Source organism: Chiloscyllium punctatum, chromosome 17 (assembly GCF_047496795.1).
Source record: "Chiloscyllium punctatum isolate Juve2018m chromosome 17, sChiPun1.3, whole genome shotgun sequence".
In the NCBI taxonomy this organism is placed as follows: Eukaryota; Metazoa; Chordata; class Chondrichthyes; order Orectolobiformes; family Hemiscylliidae; genus Chiloscyllium; species Chiloscyllium punctatum.
In genome coordinates this window covers 52,765,336-52,783,001 of record NC_092755.1, presented here as the reverse complement: position 1 = coordinate 52,783,001, position 17,666 = coordinate 52,765,336, and the positions used below count along the sequence as shown (strand labels likewise).

The following is a 17,666-nucleotide window of genomic DNA, read 5'->3' as shown; positions in this document are numbered from 1 at the left end:
AATATCGTTTCTTTAATTAAACACATTTGATATGAAATCATTACAGGTACCCTTTTCGCAGTCCAAAGTGTAAAAACAGAAACGATTTAGACGCAGGCAAGAAGCCCCTGTGGAATTCACAGCCTTTATCTATAATAGATGGATTATAGTGATGGACTCTGAATTATAATAGGTCAATTATTGTATCGTATTGACTGCACTGTTCTGACATCTGGTTAGCCTGACTCTATTAAAGTTGAAATATTCTCTCCTTGTGCCCTACTCCAAAAATAAATTAAAATATCTGTGTATTAACTACATTTCAACTGTTGCAAAATGAGGGTAACAATGGATTCACAGCCTACATTGGTTTCAAGGGGTTACTGGACGAGATCATTGACTGCAGCCATTCTGTGCAATTCAAATGGAGATCAATGGTATCGCTGCATATACCTAGGGTCAAAGTTTTGATTGGTTTTTGCTTTTATTAGAGAATGGCTATGCTGTGAGGTTAGTAAAGAAAGCTTGTGGTTAGAAAGTGAAAGAGAGGTATACACCTGCAGAGCATATGTGGAAGGAACCTTTAAAAAAAGTACCACAGGAGTTAACAGGACCATTTCCAGACACTCACACGATGTCTGCAGTCAGCAGGAGTTGGCCTATACCATGGGATTGGATAGAAAAATTACTTTGCAGTTCAGATAATGGCTGCAAGATTGAAATGTAGATGAAGAAACATCATTGGTGTTAGTGCAAAGAACAGTTAGGTGCCTGCCTTCCCCTGCATGCTGATTCAGCACACAGTCTGACAGGCATAGGGCAAGATTTTGAGATGTTTCTTACAGCTCTGAATGAACTTCCCCCATTCTCTGGGAAAGAAAAGTTCCAATCACACGTTTAATGCACTGTGCCTGAGCAAAATTGTTCCTATGCCATTGGTCATCTATCACCACCCACATTCACAATGCTTTAGCATATCAGCAGCCTACAGCACCAAAAGGTCATCAGCACATAGAGGTCCATTTCTAGTTGAAGCAACTGCTAGAATGCAAGGAGAATGCCATTTTAGAAAGCCCGCAATAATTGATTTAACCATACATTTACAGCACAGAACTTAATGGTTTTGGAAGTGCTTAATGTTAGCTGTGCGTTAGAAAAAGGCACAATATAAAACCTTGCTGAATTCAATACAATTACACAGTCATTGGCCTATACCTAACAAAATAAATCATATATACCTTAAAGCTGTATGCAGAACTATACCCATGTGCATGTTGAACAATGTTCGCAAAGCAATGTGAATCTGTTGCCTCCTCAACACTCTGGCTGAGCACCAGAGGCAGTCCTATTGCATCAAGGATCTCCCTCATTTGCTACTGGAGATACAGAAACATGTCCCAGACAGGAATTTTTCACAATACCTTTGACAGAAAGCTCCAATTGTTGTAAAACTACAGGATACCCATTAACCATATTTAGGTCAGATATGCAATTTTCTTTCTGGCAACAACCTGTCAGGATGCCAGATTCGCCAATGCATTTTCCATTAAGCCAGCCAATATACATCTTCTCTCATCACTAAGAATGATGTAATTTGTAATTCTTCAAAATTTGCAACACCATAAGTGTAGTCCATTTGTCATTATAGGAGCAGAAGTACAAGGAATGTGGGGTTAGGATTAGGATATATAGCTGCTGATTCCTCAAATAGGGCTGGAAGAATGTTGAGCAAAAACCATTTGAAAAGTCAAACCTTGAGGTGAAAGCTTTGCCAGTGGGAAAATATACTCAGCCATTGGCCAGGTCACAATCGGTCCCCCTTCAGAAATAGGAGGATGAAAATTTGGAAGCTCAGTTCAGACTCAAGTCAAGACTGAGCATCATTAGGCTCAAATAAGCAACAGGAGATGTTTGACAGTTTAAGATGTCTGCGCAAGATGCAAGTATTTTAAAGACTAGGCACGGTTTTCAATAGGCAAAGGATTTCAAAGAGTAACTGAGAACAGTACAGTTAAAGTCATACATCACAGAAGACGTTCTTCGTTCCATCGAGTCTGTGCCAACCCATCTACACTAATTCCACTTCCCAGCACTTGCACAACATTTCAACTGCTCAAAGTACTTTTTAATGTTGACGTTTCTCACCTCAACTACCCTCCATCTTATACAGCTCAGTCAGGTCCCCCTCTCAGTCTTGTGTGCCCTAAAGAAAACAACCTGAGGTTATTCAGCCTCTCTTTGTAGCTACTCTTCATTGTAGAGGTTTGGATGAAAATGTAGCTGGTCTGATTAGTACATTTGCCCATGGCACGAAAATTGGAGTTGTGCATAGTGAGGAAGGTTGTCAAAGGACATAGCAAGATGTAAATCAGTTGGAAAGCTAGGCAGAGAAATGTCAGATGGAATTTAATCCAGGCAAGTGTGAAATGATGCATTTTGGAAGGTCAAATGCAAGAGGAAAGTACAGTAAATGGCAGGATCCCTAGGAGCACTGATATATCGAGGGACCTTGGCATGCAAGCCCATAGCTTCCTGAAACTAGATAAAGTGATGAAGGAGGTACATGGAATACTTGCCTTCATCACTCATGGCATTCAGTATAAAAGTTGGCAAGTTACATTGCAGCTCTATGAAAAACTTTAATCAGGCCACATTTGGAGTAGTGTGTGCAGTCCTGGTCGCCAAACCATAGGAAGGATGTGGAGGTTTTGGAAAGGTTTACCAGGATGTTGCCTGCATTGGAATGTATTAGCTATAAGGAGGTTGGATAAACAAATTGTTTCTGCTAGAGCACCGGAAGCTGAGAGGTGACCTGATAGAAGTATATAAAATTATGAGAAGACTAGATCACATGGATAGTCAGAGTCTTTTCACAGGATGGAAATGTCAAATACTAGAGGGCACAAGTTTAATGTAAGAGGGAGAAAGTTTAAAGGAGATGTACATGACAATTTTTTTTTAAAACCAACTTTTATTTATAAAGGGTGGTAGGTGCCTGGAATGTACTGACAGGGACAGTGGTAAAGACGGATACAACAGCAACATTTAGGAGGCATTTGGACAGACTCATAAACAGGCAGGGAATAGAGGGATATGGACCATGTGCAGGCTGACCAGCTGATTAGTTTAGAATGCCATAATGGTCAGCACAGACATGGTTGCCTGAAGGGACTGTTCCTGTGCTTTACTATTCTATGTTTGACATTAAACTACACCAATCCTTGTGAATCTCCACTCACACCCTCCAGTGCAATCATATCCTTTCTCCAGTGTGTTGACCAGAACTGCATACAGTACTCCAGCAGTGGCTTAACCAAAGCTCTGCACAGCTCCAACGTAACTTTCCTGCTGTTATAATCTATGTCTTGACTGATAAAGGTACGTATCCCATATGCCACCTTAAGCACCTTTTTAACCTGACATGTTGCCTTCAGGGATCAGTGGACAAACATCCCAAAATCCCTTTGCTCCTCAACTTCCTAGTGTCTTCTCATTCATTGAGTACTCCCTTGCCTTTTTATTTCTTCCAAACTGCATCACCTCTCACCTTTCAGGGTTACATTCTATCTGCCATTCTGACTAATGCATCTATATCTCCCTGTAACCCAAGACCTTCCTCCTCACTATTATTCATATAGCTAATCTTCATATCATATGTAAACTAACTTATATAGATACACATAAACAATAAGGCACTGAGCACTGATCCCTGTGGTGTGCCACTGTACACGAGCCTCCAGCCACACAGATGGCATTTTATCATTGTCCGTATGAATAACAGATAACAGTAACTGCAAAAACAAGCTTTTAATGAAAACAAAGTGTTGGGAACTTAATCCTCAAATGCAGCCTGATAGCATCGTGGCTGAATTTATCAGTTTTTTTTCTAGTGTCTGCTATTGGGGGCATCCCCTGGGCAGGCTCTGCATTAACCAGGTTGCTATGACTTACTCAGCAATGATCAGGTCATTGTTTCACAACTTTTCGCTCACCATAGCATTAAGGACACAGCTGGCTTATAACTTAAAAAGGGACAGACGGTACAATGTCAGCCTCCCACAACCACTAATCCAATTTCAAAATTGCACACAATTCAAAAGACAAATCTCATGAACAACATTCAGAAGGAATTTGTGTGCAGCCTAACATTCATTCCAGCAGCTCTTGAGAATTGCCAATTCCCCAACACACTACTAGCGTCCCATATCCATTTTAAATGGACGAATCAAAAGGTTTATATCAATGATGTTTCCATGGAAAACACACAAAAGGGAAATATATGCATGAGAGATGCAGGACAGCTGCCTGGTTAGGATTATGTTAATAATTAAATCATCCATTTCATGTTTTGCACTTGTAAGTCAGTATTTTAGTGCACTCAGGTGCCACATCAACTTTCATGCCACAATGCACTATACAGATTCATAAATTATGGAGCATATAAATGCAATTTTTAACTATGAAACCTCAGGAAAGTCTAATTTTTAATCAGTGTAAATTAACAGATTGGATTTACCAGAATCAGAAAATATTAATTTAGTTGCAACTTGTCATAATTGAAGTTAAGCTAACGACAAGTTGACAAGTTCTCTTTTATCCATTTTTTTGGGTTGGGCAAGGATGAGGAGGAAAGCTAGAGATAGTTTCATTTCATTTCATGCAGCGTTTAAATTCTTCATATATTTACTACCATTTATCCCTCGGCCTACATTTAAAACACAATTGACCTGGTCATTCGTCTTGTTGCGGCTTGTGGGATTTAGCTGCACTGAAATTGGTCAATACATTTTCCACAACAGTTATATTTTGAAAATACACCATAACAGTTGTGAAGCTCTTTGGGACATCCTTAAGGATGTGAGAAGCATTACATAAATGCAAATGTTTATGTTTGCTATTTGTTCACTTATACATACAGCGACTTGAAGTTATTTATCGTGCTGATAATGTCAAGAAATGATCCCATGTTGTAAAAGAACAGAAGAAACAAAAAGTAGTTTGAGTCAGAGTAGGCCATTCAACCTTCTAAGTCTGCTCCACCATTCAATGATTTTCTATTTTAACAACATTCTCTTGCACTATCCCCATATCCTGTGATGTTTTCAATCTGTAGAATTTCAGGGCGGTAATACTCCCTGTGGAGTCATCCTCAAATCTCCACTTTTTTTCAAAGGACGTGGTTTAGCACATTAGACACTACAGAGCAGCTCTGTCAATGGAAACATTTATAAAAACCTAGACATTCCACAAATCAAAACAAATGAGGGTCTGTAATAAGGTCTGCTGCAATTGCCATGTTCCTGACGCAGTAAAGCACGGTATACAAAGGCAAGAGACTGGAGAGTGCATTTCTAAAAATAACACCTAACCAGAGGAAGTCAGTCCCAAACTACTTAAAGTTGCCAAGTTACCTGCATCATAAACCATATTTGTCTGCAGGCCAAACAGCCCACTAAGATGCTTTCATTAATATCACACAAATGTCTGCAAGCTACAAAAATGCTGTGTTTAAATAAGAAACTTAAATAAAAATGGTGTCGAATATGCATTGTTCCTAAATCATTTGTTATTTAGATGAGTTGCTGGAAGCTCACTGAATTAACTATGTAGTGGTAACAGGAGGTCAGAAGCTGGGAATTGTGCGATGAATAATTCGTCCTGACTCCCTCAAGCTGGTCCATTATCTACAAGGCATATATCAGGAGCATGATGGAATAGTCTCCATTTGATTGGATGAGTTCAACTCTTTGAAAACTTAAAAAGCTTGACACCATTCAAGGCAACCACCACCTTAAAAACTCAACCGGCCAGACGGCCTGCTCCTGCTCTTATTTCTTTTGTCCTTATGTTCACTCCCTCCACCAGAATTGGATGATGCTGACAGTAGTATATATCATCTATAAATTGCATTACAGCACTTTCAAAACCAATAACCTCTACCTAGAAGGAAGACTATCACTTGCAAGCCACATCCGATGCTGACTTAGAACTTTGTTGCTGTTCCTTCACTTATGGAATCTAAATGGTGGAAACCACTTTCCAGTTGTAATGGTGTGTACCTGCAGCAGATGGACTACAGTGGTTCAAGATGACAGCCTTTTACTATCTGCTCAAGGGCAAATAAGTCAGCAAAAAGTGATGGTTGAGAGAGTGACGCCTATATCCCATGAAAAAATAAAAATAGAAGTCATGGGCACATATTACTTATTACTCCAAATTCACAAACAGCAAATAAGTAATACTTTATAAAAATTCCAAATGTAGCTTGTGGTCAATAGGTTCTCTCCTTGAGCACATTTATGAGAATGTTTTAGAGATTCCATTTCCCAGGTCACATGAGCAAATTGAAGACAAGTTTCTCATTTCAGCATACCTCTGTAAACATCACAGTTACTCTTCCAAAGATGCTTTATACAGACATATTGTGATTTGTGATTTGAAGCATCAACAACCAAAGAGACTACAATTAAGACTTCCTCTCTTCCCTCTGCTCCCTCAAGTGTCAGGTTTCAGATCAGCTTTCTACACTAACTGAAAAATGGATAACTTTTGGGAGACCATGCCATTACCTGATCTTAAATGGTTGCATTTAGAACTATCACACAAACCATATACATAACAGTCTTGCATCTAGATAAAAGTGACAGAAATCAAACATAATGAAAGCCATAGGCAATGCTTAAAGTGAACTTTAAAGTGGAAATATTTTAACGCCCCAAACCCAGAAATTCTGGAAAGTTTGGCCTTTTTCAGAAGCAAGCTACCCTGTGGCAAGTGTTCTTTTGTTTAAAATTATTTGGAAAAACTAGTTCCAAGGTATATTTTGCAAACATTTAAACACAAGGCCATAGTAGGGAATTAACTTAAATGGGAGCTTATTTCACACAAGTTTCTGGCTAATTATCTTTAAATAAGTATGGAACACTACAGAACATTGATCTCACTGATAATTAGACATATATTGCAGGTTTTGTCCTTGCAATGAGAACAAGAATTGGTTATCCTGACACTGGTGCAGCACAGTAGGTAGAAAATTTTTAAATAAAGTACTACATGGGGTAATAAGTAAATAGAAATTAGTGCGGCTCAGGGAGAGGCTTATGATACTGAACAACAGAATTTGTGTACAGCAGCGTTGAAGGAGACGAACAGAAGAGTTTATGGATGCTGAACATATTACATTGGAATGTGCAAATGTCACAGCATTGGAGCAACAATGAGTAGGATACAACAGCCCTCCAAAGATCAGAATAGTCAAAGAGGGTGATAAGGAATAAAGTTATTGATTTTGACCAGTGCTTAATTTCCCTTCATTTAAGAAAGAGCAAATAGATTCAGCATTTATATCCCACTTGATTTTATTACATGGCTATAAGTAAGTAACTGGATAAAATGTCAAAGTTCTTGCCCATTTCCCTCACTTTTCATCAAAGCATTCAACTTGTGACAGGTTCCTAGTCACAATCCATACTTCAGGCAAGCAGCTGTTACAATTACTGAAGCAGAATATAAAGTATCAAGGGATATGCAGCTAAAACAGGTAAATGAAATTAAGGTACAGATCAGCCATGACCTAATTGAGTGATTGTGCAAGCTAGAGAAGCTGCTTTGCTTCTACATGCCTGTAAAATCTGTTTACCAGAAACTGTTCACTTTCTTTGAAATTTATTTGATAGTTAATAGTGAATAGAATATAACCAACCTCTCATGCAGCTTTGCAGTTTCTGTGCTTTCTTGAGCACCAGCTCTACCTCAGTCTTGCTTGACTCCTTCAACTGTCTCTAATTTGTCACATTTTTGTTCATCCTGCTGTGGATGCCAGGTAAGCAATTTCTCTAACTAAACACTAGTACAAGTTACTGACTGCATCCTACTTCCTGTTTGACTGCCTCACACTAAAGCTATTCTTTTGTAAATGTGTTGTTTTTGAATACAGATGATTCTCCAATAATATGACTGCCTTCTTCCAATTACATAATAGTATCTGACTCTGCCCTCACTTCCATTTCAGCTCAATAGTTACTGAAATTTTGATCCATGGCTTTATCTCGAGTATTGACTATTCCAAAGCTCTCTCTGCCAATATCCCAACTTTCATTTCACGTAAACACTGCCACCAATTTACCCACACAGCATGTCTGGTTCATCCTTCCTCCATTGTCACTGACCTACACAGGATCTTGGCATGTTTAAGTTCACATCCTGGGTTTTGAATCCTTTATGGTCTCACTGTCTCCACAGCCCACTCCATCATTCCCATAACTTCCTACTACACCACATTGTGAAGTTTCCTTCTGAATTCCCAATTTGAATTTTAATTGACTATTTTACTTTGATCACCTCTAGTCACAAGTAATATTTGCTGCGTCTATTTTATCAAAACCTTCATAACTTAAAAGACCTCAGTTAGGTCAGGAGAACAGAGATGTTTGATCTTGCTTGTCTGGTAGAACTTTGCATTGGACAAGTATAGAGAAATTTTTTTTAAAAACTTGAGACTTATTGTGATTTTGAACCTGAAAGTGGGGTGGTGTCAGATTCCATGGCAAATGTTCAAAGGTGACTGGATATTTTTTGAGGAGGAGCAATTTTCTGAGTTTTGAAGTAAACGAATAGGATACAATAGAAATTTATTGTCACGTATACTTTCATATTAAAAACAGTGAAAACTTTTATAAGTCACCCAATACTGCACTTACATCAATGACAGAAGTTATAGACAACAATAAGTTGAATTGTAGGATTACATTGGATGGGTTTTCAAATGAAAGGCAATAGATGCAGAATTTTAAAATATTTTTATGATAGGTAGATTCTTGATTTCCCAGGGCTGAAAAATTCTGGGGGATATGCAGGAATGTAACAGGTAAGATTAAAATCAGCCATGATCTTATTGAATGATGGAGCAGGCTTTGAGGGTCAAGTGGTCTACTCTAGTTGTGGCATACAAACAAGAAGCATGATGAGCTGAATGGCTTTCTCTTGTGACAGAAGATTGTGTGGTTCTATTCGAAAGATAGTTGGAGTCAGTGGCCACATTGCAATCCATGTCATTATTGCAGAAATATGTCAAATTTTGTGTAGTGGGAGATCATCAGGCAAATCAAGTCCTGCCAACACAGAAAATCCAAACTAGATTCAAATTTAAAAATATCTCATCTTTTCTATTCTCATCTCAGAATTAATAACCTTGGTGTGCTTGATGTTGTTCGAATTGTTCGATGTCATGCTGCGTTCCGGAAAGACCACTCCCTCTGCAACTCCCTCATCAGGTCCACACCAACCCACCAACCCAACCTCCACTCCCGGCACCTTCCCCTGCAACCGCAAGAAATGCAAAACTTGCGCCCACACCTCCCCCCTCACTTCCCTCCAAGGCCCCAAGGGATCCTTCCATATCCGTCGCAAGTTCACCTGCACCTCCACACACATCACTTACTGCATCCGCTGCACCCGATGTGGCCTCCTCTACATTGGGGAGACAGGCTGTCTACTTATGGAACGTTTCAGAGAACACCTCTGGGACACCCGCACCAACCAACCCAATCGCCCTGTGGCTCAACACTTTAACTCCCCCTCCCACTCCGCCTAGGACATGCAGGTCCTTGGCCTCCTCCATCGCCAGACCATGGCAACACGACGCCTGGAGGAAGAGCGCCTCATCTTCTGCCTATGAACCTTCCAACCACAAGGGATGAATGCAGATTTCTCCAGCTTCTTCATTTCCCCTCCCCCCACCTTATCTCAGTCCCAACCCTTGGACTCAGCACCGCCTTCTTGACCGGCAATCTTCTTCCCACCCTCTCCACTCCCACCCCCTCTCTGGCCTATCACCCTCACCTTAGCCTCCTTCCACCTATCGCATTCCCAATGACACTCCCCCAAGTCCCTCCTCCCTACCTTTTATCTTAGCCTGCTTGGCACACCCTCCTCATTCCTGAAGAAGGGCTTATGCCCGAAACGTCGATTCTCCTGCTCCCTGGATGCTGCCTGACCTGCTGTGCTTTTCCAGCAACACATTTTTCAGCTCTGATCTCCAGCATCTGCAGTCCTCACTTTCTCCTAGTACCCTTACCATACCATGGTAAGCATTTAGTGAATTAACATCTACTTTTTAATGGTTAGGTTTGTAGAGTGACTGGGTCTACATTTTCTTCAGGTTGTGTCATTTATCAGTCAGTGTCTCATGGCTGCCTTTTCATAGTCACCAGAACTTTCTTAAAATGCAACACACTCACTGGCCGTGATGTGCTCTGCAGGAGTACATGCCACATACAACACTGAGACATAAGCAAGGGCAATACAAATTGTGCCAATGCTTTTTTTGTTTTACTTGTACAAATTATACAGTTCCTGCTCAGAGGAGAAAACTATAAAGGGGTAGACTTTTACCTTGCAGCCTAACAGTAAAGCTGAATTTTCAACAAATGTAAATCACTTCAAAATCCAACCTTTAAAGTCTGAAGCTGGCATTTGCATCAAAATAATCAGCAAAGTCATCATCTAATTAATGCTGTATGGCAATAATTTTTCTGCCAGTACATCATGACAAGCCATTTATTGCAGAAACCCAGGAACTTCTCAAGAAAGGAAGAAAGAGTTTGTTTTTTCAAAAATTTCCCAGAAGCTGCAGACTGTCAGCTGATTTCCTCCCAGCCCATCCACAAAGTGTTCTACTGATAAAGACACATTTCAGAACAGCTGAAAGATGCAACTTTGAGGCCCTCATCACGTGAAGCAATTAAATTAAAGCTGTCTATTATGGTAAATGTGGTTACCTTCCTTCCTTCAGGTGAGACTGCTAGGTATGTCAGCTCAACATATAAAAAGAGCTCTGTTGTGGGAGAATAAAAATAACAATGGCCTTGCCAATATCCACTTGTTTCAATGAAAGAATACTTAGCCTTCCACTAAAAACGTAGTTCTGAAAATACAGATTTCTGAAGAATTTGATTTACTCCAATTCACCCTTTTTTGTCAAACGCAGAACATTTTGTATATAGTTCATTGTATAAAAGGAGGGGGAAAAAGCCTGACCATATGTTGGTTATGTGGGTTGTGCAACGAGAGTGTCCTTAATTAAAGACCCATAAATATAATGCTTTTTTCAACCAGCATTCAGAACTCAGTGAACATGTTGCAAAAAAGAAACAAAGCACAAAAGCTTGACTTCAACACCAGGAAGTATCACTCTGGTCACCACACAAAATTACTAAATACGCTGATGTTTTTATAGTATTGCTTCTTGTAGCACCCAATGTAACTCTTCCAACTATCTTCACTGTACATTGACAGCTAAATTTCAACCTCAAACATACTTTCTAAACCAGTTCCATTTAATGCACAAGCTATTCTGCTTATCCCCTGACCAAGATGGCACATGTCTGCAAATTTGCTCAGAAGTATGGACATCTTTCTATTGTGAAAGGACCCATCAGAAAATGCTTTGAAATGTCATCAAATTGTCTTCACATGGAGCTTTTACAGTGAACACAGAGAAAAGCATTCATCCTATCAGCCTGAATCAGATTGCAACTAGGTCCCTGAACTGAAAAGGACAGCAGCAAACCCATTTACACTGGCCACATATTTCTCCACATTTCTGGATATACAGAAATGAACTGAACCAGAAAAACAGCTCATTGCAGCCTCTTAACTGAATAAACATCACAATCACACTAAACGCTAGAGTGTTACGATGGTTAGAAAGCAGTCTTCATCTCAATATCTATTTTAACTGTACCTCAGCAACATCATCAGTCTCTGCTCCCTAAGGAAGTAAGCAGCTTGTATGCATGGGATTAGATTAATGAGAGTGCTCCTCACATCCACACACACACACGTGCAATTGCTTTGCAGCTAAAGTCGAACTATCACGTGGCAACATGCCAAGTCATGCGAAAAATTAGTACATCTCAGAGCAGAGTAATTAGATTAGAATGGATGCATGCAGAAAACAATGGATTAATTCCAAGTGTAACTGTTTGACTGGATGGCAGTAATCAACTGAAGAGCTCAACTACAGGACATTCTTTTTCCTTGATTAGGAAAACCTGTGAATCTGATGAAGTGACACTGGCAACAATATGCCTGCTCCTTCTCCACCATTTTAGCTCACTTTCTCTCTCCAGTATTGCGTGGCATATTTGGCTTAGTTGGTAGCATTCTCACCTCCAGCTCACAGGGTTCCTGGGTCAAATTCCACTGCAGGATGGGATACAAAATTCTAGATGACACTGTAGTGCTGAAGGTGCTCTCTTTCAGATGAGATATTAAGCCCTGAGGGTTCCTCTACCCTCTCAAGTGAACAAAATGAAAAGTCAGCAGTCATATTCTATCATAATACATTAGTCCAAAATTGCACTCATTATCCAGTCCTGGGAGGGATTTGTGTGTAAAGTATTTAAAGGCATGACTGGCATAATTTACCTATTGTTTTAAACGAACCAGTTAACCCTCTTTAACTTTAACTCACCCCGACTTTGACGTAGGGGACTGCATACTTTTAGGAGAAGCAAACTATATCTATTTGAATAGGCAGCACAGAGCATTGGTGCATTTAACTAACCTTGCAGGACTTTTTTCCTACGAGATGTTCCAGCTACTCTAACCGTGAAGATATACTGGCAGTTACAATCAGGCAACTCTAATACCTCACAGCAAATATCCAGGTTTTCTACATCACTTTATATCAAAAGAGCATCAATAGTAGTCTTCAGTATGTAATGAAATCTCCATGTTTAGGAAAAATACTTTAACTACAAGAAGAAACTGAAACAGAAGTAGGTTACAGGATCCCTCAGCTCTGCTCCACCATTGCATCTACCCAAACCTAATCTGTTGACTCAAAGTACACTTTCCACCTCCTTTTCCTCTCTTCTGAACCTGGACAACATTCAGCCTCGGGCTGATAAATAATATTTGTACACATACAAGTGTGATGGCAGCACGGTGACCCAGTGGCTAGCACTGCTACCTCACAACGCCAGGGTCCTGGGTTCAATTCCAGCCTCAGTCTGCATGAAGTTTGCACATTCTCCCCATGTCTGCGTTGGGTTTCCTCCGGGTGCTTGGGTTTCCTCCCACAGTCCAAAGATGTACAGGTTAGGTGAATTGGCCATGCTAAATTGCCCATAGTGTTCTGGGTTGTGTAGGTTAGGCGTGTTAGTCAGGAGAAATATCGAGTAATAGGATAGGGGAATGGGTCTGGGTGGAATACTTTTTGGTGGGTCGGTGTGGACCTGTTGGGCCAATTGGCCTGTTTCCACACTGTAGGGATTCTGTGATTCTATGAAGTGAGAATCCAACAATTTCTTCACATTCATCAGCATTATCATTGCAGAAAATCTCGCCAACATCCTGGGAGCTACCATGAACCTAAAGCGTAATTGGACCAGCCATAAAAATGCAGTGGCGACAACAGCAGATCAAGAGGTTGGGAATTCTACAGCAATGAACTCACCTCCTGCCTCGACAAATCCTGTTCACTACTGAATATGCACAAGCCAGTAATGTGAAGGAATATTTCCCAGTTGCCTGGATGAGTGCAGCTCGAAAAACCCAAGTAGCTCAACAGCGTCAGGACGAAGCAGCCTTGCTTGCTGATTCATCCACCACCGCCAATGTTGACTGACAGCAGTGTGTACTATATATAAAAGTGCACTGCAGCAACCTGCCAAGCCTTCTTCAACAGCATCTTCCAAACATGCAATCTCTATCACAGAAGAACAAGGGAAAAAATACATGGAATGCCATGACCTCAACATTTCCCTTCGAACACCCGAAACAGAGCTCCCTCTCTAACTGTACTGCAGGTCCACTGACAACACACAAATGTCAGGGCTTCAACAAGACAGGTGAGCACTAGGTTCTCAAACAGAATTCATGTTAAGAAACAAAAGATAGCCTTGCTAGTGAGACAGATGTGATGCATAAAGAATAAACATAATCCTCCACCCTTGATCTTCCCATTTTTTGCTTGCCATTTCCTCCTCCCCATACAGGTTTATTCCCCATGCTGTTCTTTTCTTCCCCACTATCACCTATCTTCTTCACTATTTCTTTCCCCCTTAACCGCACTCTCATTTCCCTCCCTTTTCTCCATTCTTTCTCTACTCTCTTCCCTCTCCTGCCACCTTGCTTTGCAGTTACCTTCCTTGTCCTGATCCCTTCCACTCTTCCCTTCCCTTCCCCAATCCTCCCTCACCCACACTCCTGTCCCTTTCCCTCCCTCTGCCACCTCTCTGCTTCCTTCCTCCCCTGGCTCTTGGTCCCCTCATCTCTCCACCAGCATGGCCATTTCCTTCTGTGCACACCCACCCCAATTACCCCTGCAACCCTTTCACCTGATTTTCCCTTCAGTCACCCCCACCCCCTCCCCCTCCATGACCACCTTCTCCGTTCTGCCTCTCCCAGCCCGCCCTACCGTTGCCCACTGCCTCACTTCTCTTATTCCTGCTCCAAACACCTTTCCAACTGCCTCCAGACAGTTGCATGTTGCATTACCTTCAATTACCAAGATTTGAATAGAGCTGTCCAGCTTTGTACATAATGCAGCAAAAAGTCAATTACTGAAAGAGCACATTTGACAACAAGAAGAATCGTTGAGGCAGCTGTTAGCAAAGAAACTCACTAAACTCAGCCCGGCTTCCTGTTTTGCTAATTATAAATTATTCAGAATCAGAAAAAACATTTTTTCAGATGCTACGTTGGAGTCTGTGCGTTCAGTACTGAAAATGTTCATGATCAAGGTTTTTCCTGCATTTCCACCCTGTTAGAAACGGACACTCACTTCAGCCTCCTTTTGCAGCAAAATCTTGTCCTTGTCGACTGTTTCATCCTCCACATCCCTGGTGAGAAACAGAGAGAGCAAATTAAAAATCTGTCTAACTCAAGGTCACCTGCCCATCCCACATGGTGACCTCCCTCCTGTGCTGGATTCTTCCTTGGTAAGTATGTCAATTAGGTACAATTGGAAATTATTTGCAGAGAAACCTGCACAAATGCATTCATGACCATCTCTCATATAATCAATATGTGTCTATAAAAAATGGTGGAAATAGTGACATGACAAAGGGATTTCAAAACAGAACTGAGCTGGACTAATGGATGAAAATACTGAATTGTATGATTAAAGAAAATACTACATCGAAGAGTCATTCCACTAGCAGTTTAGGATTTTTATCATTGTGTTTCTTCTGGAATTAAAAATTTTAAGGTTCCAGATGGCCACTGTTCTTATATATAATTAATACACATGTATAACATACATGTATATTTAATAAATGACTCGTATTAACCTGATCATCAGGTCCATACAAAAGCAGGATTGTTACATTTTCCTGCCAGTAATATAACTGGAAAGAATGAGAATAGGTGTGACATCAGTTCATGTAACAGCTGGTCAAAAACAATCACCTAACTATGCTAATCCCATTTTCCAGCAAGTGGCCCAAGGCCTTGTATGTCTTGGCATGACAAGTGCACATCTAAATACTTGTTAAATGTTGACAGTTTCTGCCTCTATCACCCCTACAGGAAGTGAGAAGCATAATCCCACCACCCTCTGGTTGAAAAAAAAAGTCCTCATCTCCACTAAACTTCTGGCCTCTTACCTTAAATGTTTGCTCCATGATCACTGATCTCTCCAGGAGATAGTGAGGACTACAGATGCTGGAGAAGTCAGAGTCAATGAAGTGTGGCACTGGAAAGAGCACAGCAAGTCAGGCAGGATTTGTGGAGCAAAGTAGTTAACATTTCGGGCTTAATGCTTCATCAGGACTCAGAGTCCTGATGAAAAGTTCAGCCCGAAACATCATCTCTCTTGCTCCTCAAATGCTGCCTGAGCTGCTGTGCTGTGCTCTTTCTAGCACAAAACTAAGGATCGGTGCTGGGTCCACTACTTTTCATCATTTATATAAATGATTTGGATGTGAACATTAGAGGTACAGTTAGTAAGTTTGCTGATGATACCAAAACTGGAGGTGCAGTGGACAGCAAAGAAGATTACCTCAGATTACAAAAGAATCTTGACCAGATGGGCCAATGGGCTGAGAAGTGGCAGATGGAGCTTAATTTAGATAAATGTGAGCTGATGCATTTTGGGAAATCAAATCTTAGCAGGACGTATACACTTAATGGTAAGATCCTAGGGAGTGTTGCTGAACAAAGAGACCTTGGAGTGCAGGTTCTTAGCTCCTTGAAAGTAGAGTCGCAGGTAGATAGGATAGTAAAGGCGGCATTTGGTATGTTTTTGTTTATTGGTCAGAGTATTGAGTACAGGAGTGGAGAGGTCATGTTGTGGCTGTACAGGATATTAGTTAGGCCACTGTTGGAATATTGCATGCAATTCTGGTCTCCTTCCTATCAGAAATGATGTGACCTTATAAGAGGTTTATAAAATCATGAGGGGCATGGATAGGATAAATAGATAAAGTCTTTTCCCTGGGGTGGGGGGTGTCCAGAACTAGAGTGCACTGCTTTAGGGTGAGAGGGGAAAAATATAAAAGAGACCCAAGGGGAAAATTTTTCACTCAGAGCGTAGTATGTCTATGGAATGAGCTGCCAGAGGGAGTGGTGGAGGCTGGTACAATTGCAACATTTAAAAGGCATCTGGATGGGCATATGAATAGGAAGGGTTTGGAGGGATATGGGCCAGGTGTTGGCAGGTGGCACTATAGATTAGGTTGGGATATCTGGTCGGCATGGACGAGTTGGACCAAAGTGTCTGATTCCGTGCTGTACATCTCTATGACTCTATGACACTGATCCCTCCACCAAGGGGAAATGTTCTTTCCTGTCAACCTCATATCCTCAAATTTTATACATCCCAATCACGTGCCCTCTCAATCTCCTCTTGCCCAAGGAAAACAACCCTAGTCTGTCCAATCTCTCTCCACAACGAAAAGTCTTCAGCCCAGGACCCTCTCCAGTGCTATTACACCCATCCTGTAATGTGGGTTCCAGAACTGCAAGCAATACTCTAGCTGTGGCCTAACAAACATTTTATACAGTTCCAGCATAACCTCCCTGTTCTTAAGCTCAATGCCGCAAACAACAAAGGCAAGTATCCCATATGCCCTCTTAAGCACTTCATCAATCTGTATCACTGCCTAAGGGGTTAGTGAACATGCACACATAGATCTGTCTGATGCTTGGTGCTTCCCAAGGTCCTACCACTCCATATATTGCCTTACCTTGTTTGGCCTGCCTAAGTGCATTACCTCACAATTATCCAGATTGAATTCCATTTGCCACTGATCAACCTATCCAACCAGCCCATCTATATCCTCCTGTAATCTAAGGCTATTCAGATCAGTACTTACCACTTCACCAATTTTCATACCATTCATAAATTTACTAATCAACCCTCCTTCTTTCAGGTCTAAATTACATACAACAAACAGCAAGAACCCACTGATTCCTCTGGAATCTCACTGGACACAGGCTTCAAGTCACAAAAACACCCCTAGATCACCTCCTCTCCTTCTACTTTTCAGCTGTTTCTCTCAACATCCCTTTTTTATCTTTTTAAGCTAACTTTCTGTAGTTTTCAAAGATATTCCCTACATTTGGACTGGCTGACTTTAATTTTTAACTATCGACCCTGTTAGCATAATTACTTCAAGTTTAAAATTTGACCCCATTCTTTTTCCCTGCCTCGACTAAAATACACCAGATTTTGACAT

At 40.9% G+C, this 17,666-nt stretch overlaps 1 protein-coding gene across 2 annotated transcripts in view; it reads right to left on the bottom strand.

Annotated features, from left to right (window-relative positions):
• LOC140487838 (septin-2) overlaps positions 1-17,666 on the bottom strand; it is a 129,483-nt gene that overhangs the window by 9,652 nt on the left and 102,165 nt on the right. For both annotated transcript variants that reach the window (XM_072587134.1, XM_072587135.1), the window contains one exon: positions 14,771-14,828. In XM_072587134.1, the coding sequence (XP_072443235.1) occupies positions 14,771-14,828 (58 nt within the window). The remainder of the gene's footprint in view (positions 1-14,770; positions 14,829-17,666) is intronic.